Source organism: Schistocerca gregaria, chromosome 7, assembly GCF_023897955.1.
Source record: "Schistocerca gregaria isolate iqSchGreg1 chromosome 7, iqSchGreg1.2, whole genome shotgun sequence".
NCBI classification, from domain to species: domain Eukaryota; kingdom Metazoa; phylum Arthropoda; class Insecta; order Orthoptera; family Acrididae; genus Schistocerca; species Schistocerca gregaria.
The window spans coordinates 326,596,193-326,623,544 of record NC_064926.1 but is presented as its reverse complement, the minus strand read 5'-3'; the positions used below and the strand labels follow the sequence as shown (position 1 = coordinate 326,623,544).

General features: G+C 43.0%; 1 protein-coding gene across 2 annotated transcripts in view; it reads left to right on the top strand.

Moving 5' to 3' along the window:
• The window catches only part of LOC126282270 (mucin-2-like), a 237,250-nt gene extending 210,338 nt beyond the window's left edge, over window positions 1-26,912 (top strand). Inside the window, exons 8-10 of one of the 2 annotated variants that reach the window (XM_049981882.1) lie at window positions 10,271-13,841; window positions 15,492-17,522; window positions 25,450-26,912. In XM_049981882.1, the coding sequence (XP_049837839.1) occupies window positions 10,271-13,841; window positions 15,492-17,522; window positions 25,450-25,835 (5,988 nt within the window). In that variant the 3' untranslated portion in view covers window positions 25,836-26,912. Of the gene's footprint in view, window positions 1-10,270; window positions 17,523-25,449 lie in introns of both variants that reach the window. The other variant, XM_049981881.1, reaches the window with a different exon arrangement.
• The last annotated feature ends 440 nt before the right edge of the window (window positions 26,913-27,352 follow it).

The following is a 27,352-nucleotide window of genomic DNA, read 5'->3' as shown; positions in this document are numbered from 1 at the left end:
TAAAGAAGTTTTAAATTAAAATGTCATATATGATGCCACAGTTCTTCATACGTCTCAGTGTTTATAATGCCATACCACCTAAACTAAGTTTTGTACAATGTAATTTTGTTGTATCATTCAGTGGTATATGTGCATACTGTCTGCAAAATGGGTCACAAATGCAGTTGGTAGCAAATAAGTAACACATTAAAACATTATCCTTCATGCAACAGTTTTACTGTATAAATGGTGAAAATGTAGTAAGCAATAAACTTTTTTCCTTTCATGATTTTGTTGGTGTCATCAGTGACAAAAAACTTCATAAAAGTTTGAAATTATATGTAAAGTTTATTGCAAGGCTCTCAGTGCTCTCATTCTCAAATACTACATAACTAAAATATGGGTATTTGTACATCATGGGCTACACTGCTTTTCTACTCCCAACCCTTTGATAGAGAGGTGATGATTCTTTCCAATCAGTCAGTGATATGTGTACCAAGTTTGATTGAAACAGGCCCACTGGTTTAGGAGGAGATTTGGAACATGCTTACATATACATATATATAAATATAATAGAGAGAACCATTCCATGTGGGAAAAATATATATAAAAAACAAAGCTGCTTTAACTTACCAAACGAAAAAGCACTGGTTTGTTGATAGACACAATAAAATAAAAAAACACACAAACACACACACGAATATTCAAGCTTTTGCAACCCATGGTTGCTTCATCAGGAAAGAGGGAAGGGGAGGGAAAGACGAAAGGATGTGTGTTTTAAGGGATAGGGTAAGGACTCATTCCAATCCCGGGAGCGGAAAGACTAACCTTAGGGGGAAAAAAGGGCAGGTATACACTCGCGCAAGCACACACATACATCCGCACATATACAGACACAGGCAGACATATGTAAATGCAAAGAGGTTGGGCACAGATGTCAGTTGAGGTGGAAGTACAGAGGCAAAGATGTTGTTGAAAGACTGGTGAGGTACGAGGGGCGGCAACTAGAAATTAGTGGAGGTTGAGGGCTGGTGGGTAATGGGAAGAGAGAATATATTGAAGGGCAAGTTCCCATCTCTGGAGTTCTGATAGGTTGGTGTTAGTGGGAAGTATCCAGATAACCCGGATGGTGTAACACTGTACCAAGATCTGCTGGCCATGCACCAAGGCATGTTTAGCCACAGGGTGATCCTCATTACCAACAAACACTGTCTGCCTGTCTCCGTTCATGCGAATTGACAGTTTGTTGCTGGTCATTCCCACATAGAAGGCTTCACATTGTAGGCATGTCAGCTGGTAAATCATGTGGGTACTTTTACACGTGGCTCTGCCTTTGATTGCGTATACCTTCCGGGCTACAGGGCTGGAGTACGTGGTGGTGGGAGGGTGCATAAGACAGGTTTTACACCGGGAGTGGTTACAAGGGCAGGAGCCAGAGGGTAGGGAAGGTGGCTTGGGGATTTCATAGGAATGAACCAAGATGTTACGAAGGTTAGGTGGACGGCGGAAAGACACTCTTGGTGGAGTGGGGAGGATTTCATGAAGGATGGATCTCATTTCAGGGCAGGATTTGAGGAAGTCGTATCCCTGCTGGACAGCCACATTCAGAGTCTGATCCAGTCCCGGAAAGTATCCTGTCACAAGTGGAGCACTTTTGGGGTTCTTCCGTGAGAGGTTCTGGGTTTGAGGGGATGAGGAAGTGGCTCTAGCTATTTGCTTCTGTACCAGGTTGGGAGGGTAGTTGCAGGATGTGAAAGCTGTTTTCAGGTTATTAGTGTGATTGTTCAGGGATTCAGGACTGAAGCAGATTCGTTTGCCACAAAAAACTAAGCTGTAGGGAAGGGACCATTTGATATGGAATGGGTGGCAGCTGTCATAATGGAGGTACTATTGCTTGTTAGTGGTTTTTGTAGTTGTAGTTGTAGTGGTTTTCTAGTTCACCTTTCTCTCTCCCAATATATTTTTATTTTTATTTTCATTTTAGCTTCATGTTACACTTTCCACCTTCTAAATAACATGTCACCCTCACAACACCCCCACAATGACCACATCAAGTGTTATTTACATTCCCTCATCAAACTTGCCTTCGCCCTAGCCACATTATGCTCCCATATTTTATTTACTCAGGCTTGTCTGACATTTGGCATTACCCCCAAAGGCCTCACACTTAAGGTTCCCATCTCTGGCTGTAACCGTTCTTTCCATCAGTCCCAATACCAGTTCCAAACCAAACAATCCATAGGCCTCACTCGCCTAATCCTTCACCTACACATCAACTCAGCCAATGGATGGGATGCTTGGGTTTGTGAATTTTTGGACATAGGTAGAAGGTAGGGGTGTGGGGTGTCGGTGGGGTCAGGAGGTTGATGGAGTCAGGTGAAAGGTTTTGTAGGAGGCCTAGGCTTCTGAGGATTCCTTGAAGGTTTGCCTGGACATGAGGAATGGGATTACCATGGCAAACTTTGTATGCAGTTTTGTCTGAAAGCTGATGCAGTCCCTCAGCCACATACAGAAGCAAATAGCTAGAGCCACTTCCTCATCCCCTCAAACCCAAAACCTCTCACAGAAGAACCCCAATAGTGCTCCACTTGTGACAGGATACTTTCCGGAACTGGATCAGACTCTGAATGTGGCTGTCCAGCAGGGATACGACTTCCTCAAATCCTGCCCTGAAATGAGATCCATCCTTCATGAAATCCTCCCCACTCCACCAAGAGTGTCTTTCCGCCGTCCACCTAACCTTCGTAACCTCTTGGTTCATTCCTATGAAATCCCCATGCCACCTACCCTACCCTCTGGCTCCTACCCTTGTAACCACCCCCAGTGTAAAACCTGTCCCATGTACCCTCGCACCACCACCTACTCCAGTCCTGTAGCCCGGAAGGTATACGCAATCAAAGGCAGAGCCACGTGTGAAAGCACCCACGTGATTTACCAACTGACATGCCTACACTGTCAAGCCTTCTAGTGGAAATGACCAGCAACAAACTGTCAATTCGAATGAATGGAGACAGGCAGACAGTGTTTGTTGGTAATGAGGATCATCCTGTGGCTAAATATGCCTTGGTGCATGGCCAGCACATCTTGGTACAGTCTTACACCATCAGGGCTATCTGGATACTTCCCACTGACACCAACCTATCAGAACTCCGGAGATGGGAACTTGCCTTTCAATATATTCTCTCTTTCCATTACCCACCAGCCCTCAACCTCCACTAATTTCTAGTTGCCACCCCTCGTACCTCACCAGTCTTTCAACAACATCTTTGCCTCTGTACTTCCACCTCAACTGACATCTGTGCCCAACCTCTTTGCATTTACATATGTCTGCCTGTGTCTGTATATGTGCGGATGGATGTGTGTATGTGTGTGTGTGTGCGTGCGTGTGTGTGTGTGTGTGTGTGTGTGTGTGTGTGTGTGTGTGTGTGTGTGTGTGTGTGTGTGTGTGTGTGTGTGCGCGCGCGCGCGAGTGTATACCTGCCCTTCCCCCCCCCCCCCCCCCCCCTAAGGTTAGTCTTTCTGCTCCTGGGATTGGAATGACTCCTTACCCTGTCCCTTAAAACCCACATCCTTTCGTCTTTCCCTCTCCTTCCCTCTTTCCTGATGAAGCAACCATGGGTTGCAAAAGCTTGAATATTTGTGTGTGTGCTTGTGTGTTTTTTATTTCATTGTGTCTATCAACATACCATCGCTTTCTCGTTTGGTAAGTTAATGCATCTTTGTTTTTATATATACACATATATAAATATATGCTCACAAATATACATACATATATATGTACATACATTTTTATAATTTGTTCGGATTTACTCACAGAGGTGTTTTATAACCAATCTCCTTCATAGTTTAACTGCATTTTCCCAGTATGTTACCAATTATCTGTGTCTGTCATCTCCTGTACCTACTTCTGAACTTTGGACCTATATTATTATTCAATTTCATATCGCCACAAATAGTTACATGCAGTTTTTTATGCAGATAGGGAGAATTCCACTTGTTACTCACTGACAAAGGTATCATAGAAGACTACTTTCCTGCGTTTTGGGAAGTGCATAATGTTACGTTTCTGAACATTAAAAGCAAGCCGCCAGTCTTTGTACCACTTTGAGCTTGTACATTGTGTCCCTAACCTCTGTAGGTAGGTGACAGACAAGTTCCAAAATCAGGAATAATTGGCTCAAGCACACTATGACCTACAATGTATTGTGTCTGCACACTGAGCTTGAATGCATAACAATTCCCCACATTCTTTGCTATCTTCAGGTGGTTCCTAATGACTGTGGCTCCTATCACTATCCATGCAGTCACCTCATTATAAACGAATGATTTCCTTCTTCTCAGCTCAGTGCAGTGTTCCTTGCTTCGCTCAGTTGTGGGCACTATCATGGTCAATTACACTGTCTTGGACCCTCTTTTAACTCTTTTATTACATAATCTCATAAGGCATTTTACACACACTTGTTCAATGGGCACAATCCATATGCAACCAAGAGTCTTCCAACTGAGATTAAGCACCAGAAGACAACATTCCAAAGGAATGGTACAACAGCATGCAGATAAAGTATCCAATTACATAAGTTGTACCTACACAACAGCAGGATGTTAAAGAGGAGCACAGGTCACTAGTGTGTATCCCATTTGTTGGCAATACCACCAGAAAAGTCAGCAGACTCTTGCAGCAACACAATGTCAGATGAGTATTTCACCCACCCCCTATGACCTTGGCATTAATAGTTCTTTGCAAACCCATGGAATGCAAAACCTTCTGCCAATGCTGCAAATCATACACTGGGAAAATTGTATGCATGCTGGAAGAGGGGTGCTATAAGCACAGACATCACAATGAAGTATGTAGGACCACCAAATCATTCTGGCTGACCTTAGTACTAAAGAATGGCCATTCTATAGATTATAACAAAATGAAAATCCTTACACAGTCTTCCTCTTTCTTGGACTGCGAGTTAATGGAACCATTGAAATTAGGGCCCAAGTTGGACTAATTAACAAAGATACAACTGATTTAAGCAAGGAACCCTACACTGCACTGAGCAAAAGCAAATCATTCCTGTACAGTGAGGTCCAAAGCTGATGGTGATACTGAGGAGACACTGTATTTCATAGCTTGGCATCACCACTCTTTCACTATCCACTGTGACAGCTGCACGGATAGTGCTAGGAGCACAGTGATGGAGGGGAAAACAGCCAATGTATATATGACACTGACATGAACAAAGCTGTGCACAGGAACCTCCAGGAAATACTAACGAATCTGTTTATCAAAATAATGTGGAGAAGTTGTGATGTGACCTGGGTAGACACCCAAGAATTCTACAAGTGAGAAATACGCCAGACAACATTAGATACAATACCGCTCTCACTTTTCCTTGTGATGGTTTTACATATTGCTCAAAATGGTGTCTTTTGTTCTCCACCAGAGCAAATAGCTGCAGAACATTGAACCACCCACACACTTTGGTGATGCAGTTTGTCATCACTTAGAAATTGCCTCCCCTCTCTCTGGACTGGATTGGAATTCCAGGTCCCATGATAATATCTCATTCCACTCACTTTTTTTAATTATCACTACATATTTTTTTACCTATGTGGGAACATGAAGACAGTTTTACAGTATGGAACTGAAGAGAACTGTTTATTAGGACATTGATAGGTATCAGACCAGACTTTATTGTTATCATTTTTTAATAGTGAGCTTTAATTCCATGCATTGTTTAATGCTTGTATAGAGTCTTACAATAGTTAGTCTGAACAGGTGCAGCTTTCCTTTTTTGTTGGACATCATTTATAGCACTAATTTTGCCAATGATATACTGTGCACTGTGGACGTTTCTATTTGTATCAGGAAGATTTACTGCTACTGACAAAGAAAGTATAATAAATAGAGTTCTTCTCTTCTTCCTTTTCACTCTGATAATTTACAGATATGCTTCACAAAAACAGAAGAAAAATGAGGGTAATGGAATGTAGTCGAATTAAATTAGGTGATGCTGAGGGAATTACATTAGGAAATGAGACACATAAAGGAGTAAATGAGTTTTGCTATTTGAGCAGCAAATTAAACTGATGATGGTTGAAGAAGAGAGGATATAAAATGTAGACTAGCGATGGCAAGGAAAGGTTTCTGACGCAGAGAAATTTCTTAACATTGAGTGTAGATTTCGTTGTCAGGAAGCCTATTTTGAAAGTATTTGTATGAAATGTAGCCATGTATGGAAGTGAAACATGGATGATAAACAGTTTAGACAAGAAGAGAATAGAAGCTTTTGACATGTGGTATTACAGAATAATGCTGAAAATTATATGGCTACATCATGTAACCAATGAGGAGGTACTGAAGAGAATTGGGGAGAAGAGGAATTTGTGGCACAACTTGACTCGAAGATGGGATTGGTTTGGTAGGACACATTTTGAGGCATCACAAATTTAGTACTGGAGGTAAGTGTGGAGGGTAAAAATCACAGGGAGACCAAGAAATGAATAAACTAAAAAGATACAGGATGTAGGTTGCAGTAGTTACTTGAAGATGAAGAAGCTTGCACAGAATAAACCAACATGGAGTGCAGCATCAAACCAGTCTTTAGACTGAGGACCACAATGACAACAACAACAACAACAACAACATGCTTCACACATCCATGACTACTGGAGGATTCGAGTAGGAAGAGGCCAATAATGACAAGATAACTTCCTTCCTTTACTTAATCTAAACATGCTGCACACACAAAGGCCATACTACTTCTAATTTTAGTGTCAGAAATATAAACCAATTACACAAACATAGGAAACCAACTGAAGAAATAATAGGAGTAGTAGGCAGATGAGGTAGTTTACAACAATATGAAACAAGAAAGTGTTGGAAACTAAGAACTAATCAATACAGGACAAATTGTTGTGTAATGATTGTGGGGATGTACCTCTTCAGATAGCCCCCAAACAATTTTGACCAAGAAATGAACATTAATACCTTTAAGCACACGGCCAGGACAATAGTGGAGAAAAATCCATTTATTCCATAAACAAATTATTTGGTTTACTGGGAGGAAAATCCACAAGTGACAGCACACAAAAGCAAGAAAACAGAATTAACTCTCATTCAGTTTTGATAAACAATATAAATGTACATAAATTTAAACATAAGGAAATCGGTAATAAACATGTTAAAAAAGAACTTAATACACTGTAAAAGTCATCCGCCTATTATGCTACAATATGTTGTGTATATACTCTAAGTTGTAGAGTGCACTTTTTAAATGTCACTGTACAATAAAAATGTGGGTTATATATAAACAAACAACATGTATAATATCTAGTGGCTGAATGAATATGGATAGACATACTCACCAAGTGATGGTGGAACACACACCTAAAAGAATGTTATAATTAGGCAAGCTTTCTGAGCCAGTGGCTCCTTCTTCAGGCAGAAGTGTTGAAGGGAAAGGAAGAGGGATGAAGGAAAAGGATTGTTCAGGTCTAGGAAAAGGGATAGATTTTTGAAAGCAATCTGCAGTCCTGGGTGACTTTTCGAAAATCTGCCCTTCTCCTAGACTTCTCCAGTCCTTTTCCTTCACCACTCTTCCTTCCCCTTCAACCCTTCTGCCTGAAGAAGGAGCCACTGGCTCCAAAGCTTGCCTAATTATAGCCTTCTTTTATGTGTGTATCCTGCCACCACTAGGTGAGTAGGTGTTTTATCCATCCTAATACATTATATCATCTACAATTGATTGTTTTATTTGGTACATATGAAGTGAACACAGATATGATAAAGGCAGCAGGTATCCAAGGCATACACCAGCTGCACCGAACACTCAATGCCATATAGGCAGATAAAATACCTGCGGATTGGAGCAAGGGTGTGTAATTCCCCCGTCTAAGAAAGGTAGCGGGCAGAAACCCAACAACTATAGAGGAACAATCCTATTGTCTCATGGGCTAAAAATACTTGAGAAGATCATATCAAAGAGACTGACAAGTATCACAGAACCACAGCTGGAGGAGAAACAATATGGTTTCAGAAGTAACAGATCAACAATAGATCTTACTCTTAGCACTCATATGTTGATGGAAAAGTATTGGGAGACAGGCAAGAACCTGGTTATTGTATTCCTGGATATAGAAACAGCCTATAATAGTGTTATAAGGGATACAATCTGGGAATGCCTGGGGAAAAAGAATGTGCCTGAAGGACTAATAAGAAAAATTCAGATGTTGTACACAGACTTGACTCGCTGTGTACAAACTGGGGAATGACGATCATCAAGGTTTGAGACCAAGAGTGGAGTTCAGCGTGGAAGTGCACTGTCTCCACTATTATTCATCACTGTTATGGATACTATAATGAAGATTGTCAAGGAAAAGTCAGGTGAACTGAATGCATTTGCCTTTGCTGATGACATCATGATTTGGGGTGATACTGAAGAGGAAGTACAGATGAGACTCAATGAATGGAAATCTCAGTCCCAGAAATATAACCTCAACATCAGCAAGACCAAGACAGTGTTGATGGCAGTCAACAGAGATGGACAACCAGCAAGTGTAAAACTAGGGAACCACAACTAGAGTGTGTGGACAGTTTTCATTAACTTGGAAGTGTAATCTCCAGTGATAATTTGGTCAGAAATGAAATCACCAGCAAAGTACAAAAAGGACCTGAATTCTACCACCAAGTATGGTCACTTGTATGTGGGATGACTTGATGCCAAAATCAGCCGAACTGAAGATATTTAATAGCTATTTCATACCAATATTGACCTTTGGTATTGAAACATGTACCCTCACAAAAAGAGAATCATCAAGGCGGCAACCATCAGAGATGAAATTTCTTAGATCCACCATCCAGAAGACCAAGATGGACAAGTTAAGGAATGAGGGGGTGAGGAAAGCAGCCGTAATAAAGACATCCCCAATAGATCAAATCGGCACACCTAGACTTCGATGGTATGGACCTGTGATGAGAATGGAGCCAACTTGAACAGCCAAAATAAATTGAAAAGACAGGTGGATGGGAAAAGACTTCAAGGAAGACCTCAAACCTGATGGATAGACTTGAGTAAGGCTGATCTAGTGACCAGAGGATGGACATTGGATGATGTTCTCCGTGAACAGATGTATTTGGACAGGATGAAGTGGAAGAGGCTCATTACCAGTACACAGGAAACTGGAAATGTTAAGGGAAACATTCTACATGGGAAAAATATATTTAAAAACAAAGATGATGTAACTTACCAAATGAAAGCACTGGCATGTTGTCAGACACACAAACAAACACAAACATACACACAAAATTCAAGGAGACGGAAAGACGAAAGGATGTGGGTTTTAAGAGAGAGGGTAAGGTGTCATTCCAATCCCGGGAGCAGAAAGACTTCCCCAAGGGGGAAAAAAGAACAGGTATACACTCGCGCGCATGCACGCACACATACATACACACACACACACACACACACACACACACACACACACACACACACACACACACACACACATATGTGTTTTGTATTATCGCGTTATAGAGGAGAGAGTGTGGCAGATATGATACACGAGTTGGGATGGAAGTCATTACACCATAGACGTTTTTCGTCGCGGCGAGAGCTTTTTACGAAATTTCAGTCACCAACTTTCTCTTCTGAATGCGAAAATATTTTGTTGAGCCCAACCTACATAGGTAGGAATGATCATCAAAATAAAATAAGAGAAATCAGAGCTCGAACAGAAAGGTTTAGGTGTTCGTTTTTCCCGCTCGCTGTTCGGGAGTGGAATAGTAGAGAGATAGTTCGATGAACCCTCTGCCAAGCACTTAAATGTGAACTGCAGAGTAGTGATGTAGATGTAGATGTAGATATCCATCCACACGTACACAGACACAAGCAGACATTTGTGTGTCTATCAACATATCAACAAATCAAAATACAAATGTATTGAATTTCACAATAAGTCATTTGATAATTCAGTGTCAATTAATTTAATGATGTTGAAGGGAACTTTAACCTGGAAGCAAATTATAAGCTCTGGATGATCATTTAAAATAACAGTATGCCTTACTGCAAAACAATCCAACTCAAGTTTCCCAAAGCAGCAACACAAACGATTATGTAATTCAACAACATAGAAATTAGTACTACACATATCATAGTGATCATATAAGATGAAGTCACTATAACAAATTGTAAATAAAACACCAGTATTAAGATAAGAAGTAAAATTCAGAGATATTCACCTTTTAGTTCCTCTAACTAGTGCCTTCACTAACTGTAAGAATTTATTTGTTTTATTCCAGATATGCTCCGGACAATGCACTGGGAAGTGTCAAGAAACCCAGGTAACAACTGTACAAACAGAGTTACCACCAAATTGCTACCCTGGTGCCACTGATCCTCGATGCCCCATCCCAACTACCCAGCCAATTCCAACGACACCATTACGATGTTATCCAGGTTCACTAGACCCTAGATGCCCTCAAACACCTACAACCACAACTCAAAGACCTCAATGCTACCCAGGATCTACAGACCCTAGATGTCCACAATTCACTACTACCACTACTACCCCCTACCCAAGATGTTTCCCAGGATCTACAGACCCCAGATGTCCTAAACAAACAACTACAATTTCAACACAACCTCCTTTGCGCTGCTTTCCGGGATCTCTAGATCCCAGGTGCCCAAAAACAACAACATTTGAACCACAAACCACCACAGCCAAACTTGTTTGCTATCCAGGCTCTACTGATCCAAGATGTCCAAGAACAACTACTCAGCCACCTACAAGACAACCATCGTGTTACCCAGGATCACTAGATCCTCGATGCCCAGCAACAATCACCCCACCAGCGCGATGTTACCCGGGATCTACAGATCCAAGATGTCCAAGGCCTACTACTACAACTTCAACACAACCCCCTCCACGCTGCTATCCTGGATCTCTTGATCCCAGGTGTCCACAAACAACTACATTTGCACCACCAACTACCACTCGCAAACCAGTTTGCTATCCAGGATCAACTGATCCAAGATGTCCGAGAACAACCACTACTTACCGACCAACTACTACTACAGAAAGGCCGCTTGTTTGCTATCCTGGTTCTACAGATCCCCGATGCCCCAAACCTCCAACCACTCCTAGGTGCTATCCAGGCTCTACAGACCCACGCTGCCCACCACCACAAACAACACCAGCAATTCCCGTCTGTTATCAAGGGTCAACAGATCCACGTTGTCCTCAGACAACCTTAATACCCAGAACAAGTACTCCAGGTAGCACATACCTACCACCTACGACAACTGAGAGGCCGCTAGTCTGCTATCCAGGCTCAACTGACCCAAGATGTCCAAGACCAACCACTCAACCACCTACTAGGCCACCATCTTGCTACCCAGGATCACTAGATCCTCGGTGCCCAACAACCACAACACCAGCAAGGTGTTACCCAGGCTCTACAGATCCGAGATGCCCTAGACCCACCACTACAACTTCAACACAACCCCCTCCACGCTGCTATCCTGGATCTCTTGACCCCAGGTGCCCAAAAACCACTGCAATTGTTCCATCCACAACAACTGCTAGACCTCAATGCTATCCAGGCTCAACCGATCCAAGGTGCCCCAAACCAACCACCACATATCAACCGCCTACTACTACAGAACGCCCATTTGTTTGTTATCCTGGTTCTACAGATCTCCGTTGTCCAAGACCAACTACAACTACAACTCCACCCCCACAATGCTACCCAGGATCTACAGATCCCAGATGTCCTAAAACAACTACCACCACACCTGCACCAAGATGTTTTCCAGGATCTACGGACCCAAGATGTCCTAAACCAATCACTACCACAACCACAACTCCATTACGCTGTTATCCAGGCTCTCTAGATCCTCGGTGTCCGCAGACTACAACATATGCACCACCTACCACTACTCCAAGACTTGTTTGTTATCCTGGTTCAACTGACCCTAGGTGTCCCAGACCTACCACCACATACCGACCACCTACTACAACAGAGCGACCACTGGTTTGTTATCCTGGTTCAACTGATCCTCGTTGCCCAAAACCTCCCACAACACCAAGGTGCTTCCCAGGTTCGACTGATCCAAGATGTCCACCACCGTATACAACACCAAGCACACCTGTGTGTTACCCAGGATCACCAGATCCACGCTGTCCACAAACGACCACGAGACCTAGAACAAGTACTCCAGGTAGCACATACCTCCCACCACCTACAACTATTAAGCCTCCAGTCTGCTACCCAGGCTCAACTGATCCAAGATGTCCAAGAACAACTACTCAGCCACCTACAAGACAACCATCATGTTACCCAGGATCACCAGATCCCCGATGCCCTGTAACTACCACCCCACCAGCTAGATGTTACCCAGGATCTACAGATCCCAGATGTCCAAGGCCTACTACTACAACTTCAACACAACCCCCTCCACGCTGCTATCCTGGATCTCTTGATCCCAGGTGCCCACAAACAACTACATTTGCACCACCTACCACTACTCGCAAACCAGCTTGCTATCCGGGATCAACTGATCCAAGGTGCCCAAGAACAACGACTACTTACCGACCAACTACAACTAAAACTGAAAGGCCACTTGTTTGCTATCCGGGTTCTACAGATCCCCGATGTCCCAAACCTCCAACCACTCCTAGGTGCTATCCAGGCTCTACAGACCCACGCTGCCCACCACCACAAACAACACCAGCACCTCCTGTCTGTTATCCGGGTTCAACAGATCCACGCTGTCCACAGACAACTTTGATACCCAGAACAAGTACTCCAGGTAGTACATACCTCCCACCACCTACAACTATTAAGCCTCCAGTCTGCTACCCAGGCTCAACTGACCCAAGATGTCCAAGACCAACCACTCAACCACCTACTAGGCAACCATCTTGCTACCCAGGATCACTAGATCCTCGGTGCCCAACAACAACCACACCACCAGCACGGTGTTACCCAGGCTCTACAGATCCGAGGTGCCCTAGACCCACCACTACAACTCCAACACAACCCCCTCCACGCTGCTATCCTGGTTCTCTTGACCCCAGGTGCCCAAAAACCACTGCATTTGTACCATCCACAACAACTGCTAGACCTCAATGCTATCCAGGCTCAACCGATCCAAGGTGCCCCAAACCAACCACCACATATCGACCACCTACTACTACAGAGCGCCCCCGTGTTTGTTATCCTGGCTCAACAGATCCTCGCTGTCCACAACCTACCACAAGGCCTTCTACCCCAGGTAGCACTTACCTACCACCAATTACAACAACTGTGCGACAACCTACCTGTTACCCAGGTTCTCTAGATCCCCGTTGCCAAAGACCAACTACAACCTCGACTCCACCCCCACGATGCTACCCAGGATCTACAGATCCCAGATGTCCTAAAACAACTACCACCACTCCTGCTCCAAGATGTTTCCCAGGATCTACGGACCCAAGATGTCCTAAACCAATCACTACCACAACCCCAACAACTACCTTACGCTGTTACCCAGGCTCTCTAGATCCTCGGTGTCCACAGACTACAACATATGCACCACCTACCACTACTCCAAGACTTGTTTGTTATCCTGGTTCAACTGACCCTAGGTGTCCCAGACCTACCACTACATACCGACCACCTACTACAACAGAGCGCCCACTTGTATGTTATCCTGGTTCAACTGATCCTCGTTGTCCAAAACCTCCCACAACACCAAGGTGCTTCCCAGGTTCGACTGATCCAAGATGTCCACCACCGTATACAACACCAAGCACACCTGTGTGTTACCCAGGATCACCAGATCCACGCTGTCCACAAACGACCACGAGACCTAGAACAAGTACTCCAGGTAGCACATACCTCCCACCACCTACAACTATTAAGCCTCCAGTCTGCTACCCAGGCTCAACTGATCCAAGATGTCCAAGAACAACTACTCAGCCACCTACAAGACAACCATCTTGTTACCCTGGATCACCAGATCCCAGATGCCCAGCAACAACCACCCCACCAGCTAGATGTTACCCAGGATCTACAGATCCCAGATGTCCAAGGCCTACTACTACAACTTCAACACAACCCCCTCCACGCTGCTATCCTGGATCTCTTGATCCCAGGTGCCCACAAACAACTACATTTGCACCACCTACCACCACTCGCAAACCAGTTTGCTATCCGGGATCAACTGATCCAAGGTGCCCAAGGACAACGACTACTTACCGACCAACTACAACTACTACTGAAAGGCCACTTGTTTGCTATCCGGGTTCTACAGATCCCCGATGTCCCAAACCTCCAACCACTCCTAGGTGCTATCCAGGCTCTACAGACCCACGCTGCCCACCACCACAAACAACACCAGCACCTCCTGTCTGTTATCCGGGTTCAACAGATCCACGCTGTCCACAGACAACTTTGATACCCAGAACAAGTACTCCAGGTAGTACATACCTCCCACCACCTACAACTATTAAGCCTCCAGTCTGCTACCCAGGCTCAACTGACCCAAGATGTCCAAGACCAACCACTCAACCACCAACTAGGCAACCATCTTGCTACCCAGGATCACTAGATCCTCGGTGCCCAACAACAACCACACCACCAGCACGGTGTTACCCAGGCTCTACAGATCCGAGGTGCCCTAGACCCACCACTACAACTTCAACACAACCCCCTCCACGCTGCTATCCTGGTTCTCTTGACCCCAGGTGCCCAAAAACCACTGCATTTGTACCATCCACAACAACTGCTAGACCTCAATGCTATCCAGGCTCAACCGATCCAAGGTGCCCCAAACCAACCACCACATATCGACCACCTACTACTACAGAGCGCCCCCGTGTTTGTTATCCTGGCTCAACAGATCCTCGCTGTCCACAACCTACCACAAGGCCTTCTACCCCAGGTAGCACTTACCTACCACCAATTACAACAACTGTGCGACAACCTACCTGTTACCCAGGTTCTCTAGATCCCCGTTGCCAAAGACCAACTACAACCTCGACTCCACCTCCACGATGCTACCCAGGATCTACAGATCCCAGATGTCCTAAAACAACTACCACCACTCCTGCTCCAAGATGTTTCCCAGGATCTACGGACCCAAGATGTCCTAAACCAATCACTACCACAACCCCAACAACTACCTTACGCTGTTACCCAGGCTCTCTAGATCCTCGGTGTCCACAGACTACAACATATGCACCACCTACCACTACTCCAAGACTTGTTTGTTATCCTGGTTCAACTGACCCTAGGTGTCCCAGACCTACCACTACATACCGACCACCTACTACAACAGAGCGCCCACTTGTATGTTATCCTGGTTCAACTGATCCTCGTTGTCCAAAACCTCCCACAACACCAAGGTGCTTCCCAGGTTCGACTGATCCAAGATGTCCACCACCTTATACAACACCAAGCACACCTGTATGTTACCCAGGATCACCAGATCCACGCTGTCCACAAACGACCACGAGACCTAGAACAAGTACTCCAGGAAGCACATATCTCCCACCACCTACAACTATTAAACCTCCAGTCTGCTACCCAGGCTCAACTGATCCAAGATGTCCAAGAACAACTACTCAGCCACCTACAAGACAACCATCTTGTTACCCTGGATCACCAGATCCCAGATGCCCAGCAACAACCACCCCACCAGCTAGATGTTACCCAGGATCTACAGATCCCAGATGTCCAAGGCCTACTACTACTACTTCAACACAACCCCCTCCACGCTGCTATCCTGGATCTCTTGATCCCAGGTGCCCACAAACAACTACATTTGCACCACCAACCACCACTCGCAAACCAGTTTGCTATCCAGGATCGACTGATCCGAGGTGTCCAAGAACAACCACTACTTACCGACCAACTACTACTACTGAAAAGCCACTTGTTTGTTATCCTGGTTCTACAGATCCCCATTGTCCAAAACCTCCTACAACACCAAGATGTTTTCCTGGCTCAACAGATCCCCGGTGTCCACCACCTACCACAAGGCCAACTACTCCAGGTAGCAGTTATCTACCACCAGTTACCACAACTGCACGACAACCCATCTGTTATCCAGGTTCTCTAGATCCTCGTTGTCCAAGACCAACTACAACTTCAACTCCACCCCCACGATGCTACCCTGGATCTACAGATCCCAGATGTCCTAAAACAACAACTACCACCCCTGCACCAAGATGTTTCCCAGGATCTACAGATCCAAGATGTCCTAAACCAATCACTACCACAACCATAACTCCATTACGCTGTTTCCCTGGATCTTTAGATCCTCGCTGTCCACAGACTACAACATATGCACCACCTACCACTACTCCAAGACTTGTTTGTTATCCTGGTTCAACTGATCCTCGTTGTCCAAAACCTCCCACAACACCAAGGTGCTTCCCAGGTTCAACTGATCCAAGATGTCCACCACTGTATACAACACCAAGCACACCTGTGTGTTACCCAGGATCACCAGATCCACACTGTCCACAAACGACCACGAGACCTAGAACAAGTACTCCAGGAAGCACATATCTCCCACCACCTACAACTATTAAACCTCCAGTCTGCTACCCAGGCTCAACTGATCCAAGATGTCCAAGAACAACTACCCAGCCGCCTACGAGACAGCCATCATGTTACCCAGGTTCACTGGACCCTCGATGCCCTAGGCCAACAACAACCACAACAAGAACCACTAGTCTTCAGTGCTACCCTGGCTCCTCTGATCCTAGGTGTCCACAAACTTCTACTCCTTACCCCATCCCCACAACAACTGTTAGACTAGTATGTTATCCTGGATCCACCGACCCAAGATGTCCTAGGCCTACAACTACTACATTTTCGCCACCTCAATGCTATCCTGGCTCTCCAGATCCACGATGCCCACAAACCACTACCGAACGTGCTCCAATATGTTATCCAGGTTCACCTGATCCGCGGTGTCCTAAAATACCATCAATACCTACAACTATAGCACCACCTACATTTACAACACCATTCTACTGTCCATGTCTTACAGAACATCCTCCAGAATGTTTTCCAGGTAGTCTTGATCCAAGGTGTCCAACGACAACTAAGAAACCTATTTTACCTCCAATATGTTTTCCAGGTTCAAATGATCCTAGATGCCAAACTTCCCCTCCGTACACAACCTCATCACCACTATGCTTCCCTGGGTCCCCAGATCCAAGATGCTCAACAGTACCTCGGACATCAACTCCTGGTCCAAGTTATTTACCACCTGTTGTCTCAACCACAGTTGGAGTAAAGCCAGAGGTACCATCTGGCTGCTATCCAGGGTCCCCAGACAAGAATTGTGCAGCTGACAGCACAATAAATATTGAAACAGATGTGAAACCCCCTAAATGTTTCCCTGGAACAGATGATGCAGACTGTTTTGATGGAGAAGATGGTTCTGCTATATTTCCTATAATAAGGACCACAACAAGGAAATCTGTACCAGTAGTTTCCAAGGATGACTTTCATGGAAAGGATCAAGATCCTAGATACCATGCATTCCATTCATGTAAGTCAACAAAGTATATACTTTGTTTTGGATAAAATTTTTGTCTATGCTTTTGTTTGTTGTGTGTGTGTGTGTGTGTGTGTGTGTGCACATATGTGCATACTCATGTGTGCACAGTTCAGTCCTCAGATCTGAAAATCATTCATGTGGTTCTTTATGCAGATGATGCCACTATCGTACACTTACGTGGCAGAAGTTTATGCAGAATTTAAAGAAATACCCTATTGGTCTCTACTGTCCTGCTACAAACAGAATAGAAACATTAATAGTGAAAGTAACTGAGTGCTGTGATCCATGTTCAAGTGTAGATCCCAGGTTACATAAGGTACATCTTCACAGTTCAAAGAGCAAGGCTAATCAAATCTCCTCCCGAAAGTTGAAGCTGCCGGATGGTTAATATTTCCAGTCCAAAACAGAATCACAGGAAATCCAAAAATCACAGCAGAGCCATGAATAGCATCTTAACGTGGCCTGAGTCTCAACACAATTTGTGCCAGTTATTCCTGAAGTCTTTTAGTGAGGATACAAAAACCCTCCCTCTTTAATTATCACATGGTGCTAAAAATGCCCTGATGACTTAGGAACAAAGCGAGCTAGGATCTCTATCAAAGTATCACTTTTTTTTTCAGGGTTAGCCAGCTGTACAGGGTGGGGGTGTCAAGTCCAACCAAATCATTAACTGCCAGTCAGAACATTACCGCTTCTGACCTACTATTGATATAAACATGTCCAGACGATAGCACTGTCACCTGGTGAGGAATGACTGCTAGTCAGACACATGCACAGTGCATGTAGTATCAGTGAGCGTGATGTCCGTGTGTAGAATGGGGAAGACATGCAATCTAACTGAATTTGACCGAGGGCAGTTTGTTATGGCCTGAAAACTTGGCTCGAGCATTTTGGAAACTGCGTGACTTGAATGTTTGAAAAGTGCTGTGGTGAACATCTTCAACATGTAGTGAAACCACATCCAGATACCGTGGGATTGCACGGCCTTCTCTCATTGCAGATGCCGGATGTTGTAGGCTGGGCAGACTGGTAAAACAGGACAGTAGTGAACTGTGGTGGAACTAACATCAGACTTTAATGCTGGGCAAGGTAAAAGTATGTCTGAACATGCAGTGCACCAAACACTCATACAATGGACCCTCACAGTCAGCAACTATGACTGAAATGGCATATGACCATTGGCACTGGACATTGGTGCAGTGGCAGAGCACTGTGTGGTCTAATGAATCCCAATATCTTCTTTATTATACTGATGGGAGGGTGCAAATACATTGTCTTCCAGGGGAACTACTCCTTGACACTTGTATTGCAGGATGGAAACAATCTAGTAGCTGCTCCATAGTGCTCTTGTGAACATTCACGTGGGCATTCATTGGTCCAGTGGAGCTCATGCAAGGCATCATGATGACCAATGAGTAGCATGCACCAGATACAGACCACATACACCCAATCAGGAACATCATGTTTCGCATCAGAAATGGCATTTTTCAACAAGATAATGCACCATGTCACAAGGCCAGGAGTGTGATGGAATGGTTCAAGCAACACAGTGGTAAGTTCCCATTGATGTGATGGCCCACAACTCACCAGATCTGAAGCTAATTGAAGACATATATGATTTGATTGAACTTAGCATCAGACCTCGTTGACTCCCTCTCTGGAATTTATGGGAATTAGGTGACTTGTGCCACTCTAAAGGGTGCTCTGGATTAGGCTATGGAGAGAAATACTGTAACAAAGCTTCTCTCGTCCATTTTGAAATGCAGGGCTTCTTATGTGTCAAAGTCATTGTTGAGATGCATATACAAGTGGGATTACATGACTGCTTTAGCATGTTGAGAGGGGTGCCCATAATGAACATCATTCTTGTAATTACACTTCCCACTATTCTGTGAGCTTATTGACTTACTAGGGAAATCAGTGACATATGGCCCATAGTCAACTAAAAACTGGTGTCAAAGAGGTAATTATGAAACTTTCTTATGCAATAAAAAATGGCCAGTACCTCTTTTTCTACCTGTGAATTATTTTGGTAGTAGGCCTACTGATGATGTTTCAAAGGCATACCAAACAGTTATCCAGTACTGTCAGCATTCTAGTTTGACTACACTTTGACAATGTCATAATGCATCCACTGCTCATGTAAGGCTGTTGCTTGCCATGATTGTTGCTTGGCTGAGAAAGGATGTAAGGCACTTTTTATTGCATAGAGGCCTTTTGGCAGGAAGTAGGCCATTGAGACATAACATCTTTCTTTGTGCAAGCTGCTCTATGTATAGGTCATCTAGACTGCATCAAAAACATATTTGCTATAGTATGTCAGGTTACTCAAAAAATACTGTGGTTGTTTTAGATTTTTGGGAGTTGACAGTTAATGCTGGCATTGTGGTCAGATTTTGATTACCACTACATTGACAAATCTTTTCAAGTTCAAGTAGTTGACATTATTGACGCCAGCTTAAGACCTGCTTACTGAAAATGTGCCCTCGATACTTAACACTCCACTGAAAAAACTGAATTTGTATATTCCGTAATATACACGGCAGATTTGGAGTCTATTAAAAAGAGGCTTTATATTTTTCAAGTATTGTTCCCATGCAGCCCCTATTACTATATTGTCACCTGAGTAGTTTGCACATGAGAGACCCCTTGAATCAGCTGTTCTAAATATCACTATAATATGGTGGGTGAATATGTGACTCCAAATGGTAATGATTACATATGTGTATTCCTTAACAATGCTTTAAAACCAAAACTTACTGAATTTTCATGCTTTATGGCAATTGCAAATGCTAGTACACTCTAAGACCAAAAAAATGATGATGAAAACTGGTACATGCACAGGCAAACAAATGATTATAATTTCAGACAAACTGGATGATTTAGTCAGGAGAAAGAGCTTCACCAATTGAACAAGTCAATAAAACCATTATGTAAGCAGTGTTTCTGCTTGAAATTTACTGATTGCATTGTTGGATGTCCTCGTGAAGGATATCATGTCTGTCCAGTTGGTGCATTTGATCATAAAAATCCCAAGAGGGTTGGAGGGCTTAGTCCATAATGGTCCAAACATTCTTAGTTGGGGAGAATTCTGGCAACCTTTCTGGCCAAGGTAGGGTTTGACAAGCATGAAGACAAACAGTAGGATCTCTCACTGTGTGCAGGCGGGCATTATTTTGCTGAAATGTAAGCCCAGGATGACTTACTATGAAGAACTTCAAAACATAGCATAGAGCATCATCAACATATTCTGTGCTGTAAGTGCGCCATGGATGACAACCAAAGGGGTCCTGCTATAAAAAGAAATGGCACTCAACACCATCACTACTGGCTGTAAGACCACATGACTGGTGAATCAGGTTGGTAACTCATAGCGGTCTGCAAAGTCACCAGACATGTCTTCAGCCTATAATCTCTTTAAATGGAGTAGAATCATCTTCAGTGATGAAGCCTGCTTTGAACTGAGCACCAATGACCAGTACAATTATACATCAACATTATTCTCTGCTCCATTTTGTTGCCCTGCATGGAGAGCCACCCTGGGCAAACATTTCTGCAATATAATTCCTGCCCATACATAGGAAGAGTTTCTACTGCATGTCTTTATGCTTGTCAAACCCTACCTTAGGCAGCAGCATTGCCAGATCTCTCCCTGCTTGTGAACATTTGGAGCATTATGAGCAGGGCCCTCCAACCATCTTGGGATTTTGAGAATCTGACATCCAACTGGGCAGAAATTATTATGATATCCCTCAAGAGGACATCTAAAAACTCTACCCATCAATGTCCAGCCAAAGTAGCTGCCTGCATAAGGGCCAGATGTGGACCAATGCATTATTGTCTTACCCTCAGATAATTTAGAGATTTCTTCTGGCCATGGAAAAGGATAAAGATCAATGTTGCATAATATGTTAAAGGTAACTTTAAATTCACCAAATATATGCAAAGGTCCACTACCATTGACGATGCCTAGTTACTAGACAAAATGTGGGCAATGAAACCCATTGTCTTCAGTCTGTCTGGTTTCATGTTCACAAGATTGTACAAGGCAAACAAAAGTTGGTTGACTCTATAATGTCAGGTGCTGCCGATCAATTTACAATGACAAATTTTAGTGTCTTATATACTGAAGTGGCAAAGAAAGTGGTATAGATATGCATATTCAAATATAGAGATATGTAACTAGGCAGAATATGGCGGTCCAGTTGGCAATGCTTTAATAAGACAACAAGTGTCTGACACAGTTGTTTGATCAGTTAGAGCTGCTACAGTGGCAGGTTATCAAGATTTAAGTGAGTTTGAATGTGGTGTTATAGTTGGCACACATGCGATGGGACACAGCATCTCCAAAGTAGTGATGAAGCGAGGACTTTCCCATATGACCATTTCATGTGTGTACCGTGAATATCAGGAATCAGGTAAAACATCAAATCTCTGATATTACCACAACTGGAAAAAGATCCTGCAAGAATGGGACCAAAAATGACTTTAGAGAATCATTCAACATGACAAACGTGCAACCCTCCTGCAAATTGCTGCAGATTTCAGTGCTGGACCATCAAGAAGTTTCAGTGCGCAAACCATTCAACAAAACATCACTGATATGGCCTTTCGAAGCCAAAGGCCCACTCATGTACCCTTGATTACTGTATGACACAAAGCTTTATGCCTCACCTGGGCCAGTCAACACTGACACGGGACTGTTGATGACTGGAAACATGTTGTCTGGTTGGACGAGTCTCGTTTCAAATTGTATTGAGTGGATGGACTTATACGGGTATGGAGACAACCTCATGAATCCTTGGACCCTGCATGTCAGCAGGGAACTGTTCAAGCTGGTGGAGGCTCTGTAATGGTGTGGGGAATGTGCAGTTGGAATGATATGGGACCCCTGATATGTCTAGATTCGACTCTGACAGGTGACACACACTTAAGCAACTTGTCTGATCACCTGCATCCATTCATGTCCATTCGGCATTCTGACAGACTTTGCCAATTCCAGCAGGACAATACAACACCCCACACACCCAGAATTGCTACAGAGTGGCTCTAGGAACACTCTCTTGAATTTAAACACTTCTGCTGGCCAGCAAACTACCCAGACATGAACATTATTGAGAATATCTGGGATGTCTCGCAACATGCTGTACAGAAGAGATCTCCACCTCCTCGTACTCTTACGCAGGATTCATGGTGTCAGTTCCCTCCAGCACTACTTCAGACATTAGTCAAGTCCATGCCACATTGTGTTCGGCACTTCTGTGTGCTCGCGGGGGCCCTACTCCGTATTAGGCAGGTGTATCAGTTTCTTTGGCTCTTCAGTGTGTATGTTCTTGTACTTTGCTCGTACAATGATTTGGACCTTGAATGATACTGTTTGCTTGCTGTATGCAAGCACTCACTGCTGTGGAGCCTAGAGCAGCAGGGAGCCAAGCCAACAGGGCTTTTCCATGCTTTTGTGTGACTTGGCAATCCCATAGTTTACTTGAATTTCATTTTCAAAATTTGATATTATATTTTAGGGCCATACACTTACAAGAAAGGAAACACACCCATTACAATTATTTATTTGTTGATTACATATTGGCATTTGTATTGTCACAATTAAATTAATATGTGTGTGGAGTTGCCAGCTAAATATCTTACAGAGGATTCCTTGAGGATCTTGCCATACTTTCATATAAATGCAAGTAGATTTATTCTTTAACATTATTCGTGAGTAACAATAAAAATTAAATGTAATACACATGTATAAAACAATAAAAATTGTAAGTGATGTCCTTGTGGAGGCTCAATCATAGTATTAGATAAAAAGTCAGTTATTTGCACTTGTGCAACATTTTTGATTCATATCTCATAGACAAACTGCAAGAAATTGGGAATCTTGAGTAATTTAAAAGTAATTTCACTACAGAAAAGTTTTTTCTCTGTAAATAAGGCCCATTCAGACAAATAATAAGTATTATCTTTCAAAAATCATCTATTTGTTATATTAGCACAAACAGTTCACCAGTAGCAGAATAATGTTCATGGAAAAGCAGTAACATTTTTCACTGTTCCTCATTTTTAGGTAATTACAGGGTGTTTCAAAAATGACCGGTATATTTGAAACGGCAATACAAACTAAACGAGCTGCGATAGAAATACACCGTTTGTTGCAATATGCTTGGGACAACAGGACATTTTCATGGAGACAAACTTTCGAAATTACAGTAGTTACAATTGTCAACAACAGATGGCGCTGTGGTCTGGGAAACTCTACAGTACGATATTTTCCACATATCCACCATGCGTAGCATTAATATGGCGTAGTCTCTGAAAGTAATTACCCGAAACCTTTGACAAAGTGTCTGGTGGAATGGCTTCATATGCAGATGAGATGTACTGCTTCAGCTGTTCAATTGTTTCTGGATTCTGGCGGTACACCTGGTCTTTCAAGTGGCCCCACAGAAAGAAGTCACAGGGGTTCATGTCTGGCGAATAGGAAGGCCAATTCACGCTGCCTCCTGTATGTTTCGGATAGCCCAAAGCAATCACACAATCATCGAAATATTCATTCAGGAAATTAAAGACGTTGGCCGTGCGATGTGGCCAGGCACCATCTTGCATAAACCACGAGGTGTTCGAAGTGTCGTCTAAGGCAGTTTGTACCGCCACAAATTCACGAAGAATGTCCAGATAGCGTGATGCAGTAATCGTTTCGGATCTGAAAAATGGGCCAATGATTCCTTTGGAAGAAATGGCGGTCCAGACCAGTACTTTTTGAGGTTGCAGGGACAATGGGACTGCAACATGGGGCTTTTCGGTTCCCCATATGTGCCAGTTCTGTTTATTGACGAAGCCGTCCAGGTAAAAATAAGCTTTGTCAGTAAACCAAATGCTGCCCACAGGCATATCGCCGTCATCAATCCTGTGCACTATATCGTTAGCGAATGTCTCTCGTGCAGCAATGGTAGCGGCGCTGAGGGGTTGCCACGTTTTAATTTCGTATGGATAGAGGTGTAAACTCTGGCGCATGAGACGATACCTGAATGTTGGCATCATTTGGACCGCAGCTGCAACACGGCAAATGGAAACCCGAGGCCGCTGTTGGATCACCTGCTGCACTAGCTGCGCGTTGCCCTCTGTGGTTGCCGTACGCAGTCGCCCTACCTTTCCAGCACGTTCATCCTTCACGTTCCCAGTCCGTTGAAATTTTCAAACAGATCCTTTATTGTATCGCTTTTCGGTCCTTTGGTTACATTAAACCTCCGTTGAAAACTTCATCTTGTTGCAACAACACTGTGTTCTAGGCGGTGGAATTCCAACACCAGAAAAATCCTCTGTTCTAAGGAATAAACCATGTTGTCCACAGCACACTTGCACGTTGTGAACAGCACAGGCTTACAGCAGAAAGACGACATACAGAATGGCGCACCCACAGACTGCGTTGTCTTCTATATCTTTCACATCACTTGCAGCGCCATCTGTTGTTGAAAATTGTAACTACTGTAATTTCGAAAGTTTGTCCGCCTGAAAATGTACTGTTGTCCCAAGCATATTGCAACAAACGGTGTATTTCTATTGCTGCTCATTTAGTTTTTATTGCCGTTTCAAATATACCGGTCATTTTTTAAACACTCTGTATATATGTACATCATTACTTGCATGTGTGTGTGTGGGGGTGGGGGGGGGGGGGGGGAGGACAGAGACACAGACACACAGAGAGAGAGAGGCAGAGATAGACAGGGAGAGAGAGAGAAAGAAAGAGAGAGAGAGAGAGAGAGAGAGAGCTCTTGCGTGATGCCTGCAGATAATCACCACAAATTCTCATCCATGCTAAAGAGTATTATATGTATGTTTATATACCTTTTATTAATATATGTTTTCATGAGAAACTTCTTCAAGAATGATGTCTAAATTACTGTACTTTCCACAGGGCTGTTTGAACCTCAAAAAATTGGCCGCAGGCGTAAAATTATTCATCGCAGCATTGATGAAGAAAACATTTCTCAAACACATCATGTGAACAAACGGGAAGTTGAGCAGCAAGTTGTTGCCATAACAATCGGAGTACGTGGGCTTATGGTTGGCACTGAAAATGATCTTCGGTCACATTCACTAGTTAAACGAGATCTTCAATATGATGTCCATCCTCAACAAGTTCAAGGAGAGCTCACAAATACATCAGTTACAATTGTAGCTACAGTTGCAGTAATAATTAGTGCAGTTGCAGCTGTTTCATACATTTTTTTAAGAATTCATAAAAATCGCAACAAACAGCGATCAGAAAGGGTTATAACAACTATGCCGGAACTGAAATAGCAAATTCAAATCAACAAATCTGTCTTTTCTAAGAGTTTCTACGAAGAAACACTCTAAAGTGCATCTTTTACTTTAACAATTTGTGGTATAAGTTATGTGTAATATTTATTCTCCATTATATGGAGCTTGTAGCCTGACTTACACCACAAATCCAGTACCTACATGTCTTCAAGAGAAAACTGGTTTTGTGCAAACACACAATAAATTTATATATAAATTGTTCCTAAATTAAAGCACAGGCAGTGTGTATTTTATACATTATAGAAGAACAAAAAGAATATTTTTATGTCTGGACACATTCATATGAGATAAAAGGCGATTATTGCAGAAGTTTGTGAAATTTTCATCAAATTGCTTCACTCTCAGGGAGTTTTCACAGAACAATAAAAATTTGTGCTCTTAGATAATATCAGATATCTTCCATTACATACTGAGTTACTGATACACTCAATATTCAAATTATGATAAAAGTAATGCTTTTTATCCTACCTTTGCTCGACTAAATTGAAGTTTTTTAATCTGGCTGAGACAGTTCTTCAGCATTAAATATGAAAGCTTTAAAAAGAATTGAAAGCAAAAAGCACAAATTAATTTCTCTAAAATTTAGAGCAAGACTGTTTTGTCCTGAGCACAAATTAATATGGCAAACAAATACTTCTCTAAACAACAGACATAAGGCTCAACCTCTATGACAGATTAATTCTGTGCACCCAGGTACATTGGCTTCTGCTAAATGTTCATTGGCTACTGCTAACCCAGTGCCTCAGTTCTCTTCCTGAAAACTCTGACCACATATGCATAAAATCAAGTTATAATCTCAATTTGCTGGGTGCTTCAGTCTCTCAGGAAGGTTCACTCAAGTGCACACTTAATGACATAATGGAATATTCATTGAGAAACTCTGACATAAACATTTGTTTCTCCAAAATATTGTATACCTTAAGGAAACTGTATACTTGTGCCATAACTTAGCCAATTTTCAAATACAGAATTACAGTATATAAGTGAAAAACCAGTTTTATATTGCAAAACATATAAAAATTTCATCAAATACTTAAATAAAATTGGTGATTCTGCTGTAATGTACTCATTTCTCCAGTTATACAAAAGTACCTTTGTTTAATAAGTATTTTGTAATACTTCCATTTTGCTACCGTTCAAACAACCAAACCTCAAAAGTATTGCAGAAACAACTTAAACTCTACATTACCATATTTTCTTACCATAAGGAAGACATGTTAAGTTGCAGACAGGCACAATTAACAGATACTTACATAAAGCTTTTGGCCACAGCCTTCATCAGCAAAAGAGAAACACAGACCATTCATACCCATAAGCAAACACACCTGACACCAACTCTGGCAGCTCAGACCAGAATGCCTTTCGCTGATGAAAGCTCTGGCTGAAAGCTTTGTGTAACTGTCCTTTAATTGTGCCTGCCTGCAATTTAATGTGTCTTCTTTAGAGTAAGTAGCAATCTATCTTTACCTGCATTGCTGATACAGCTACCTGGTGTT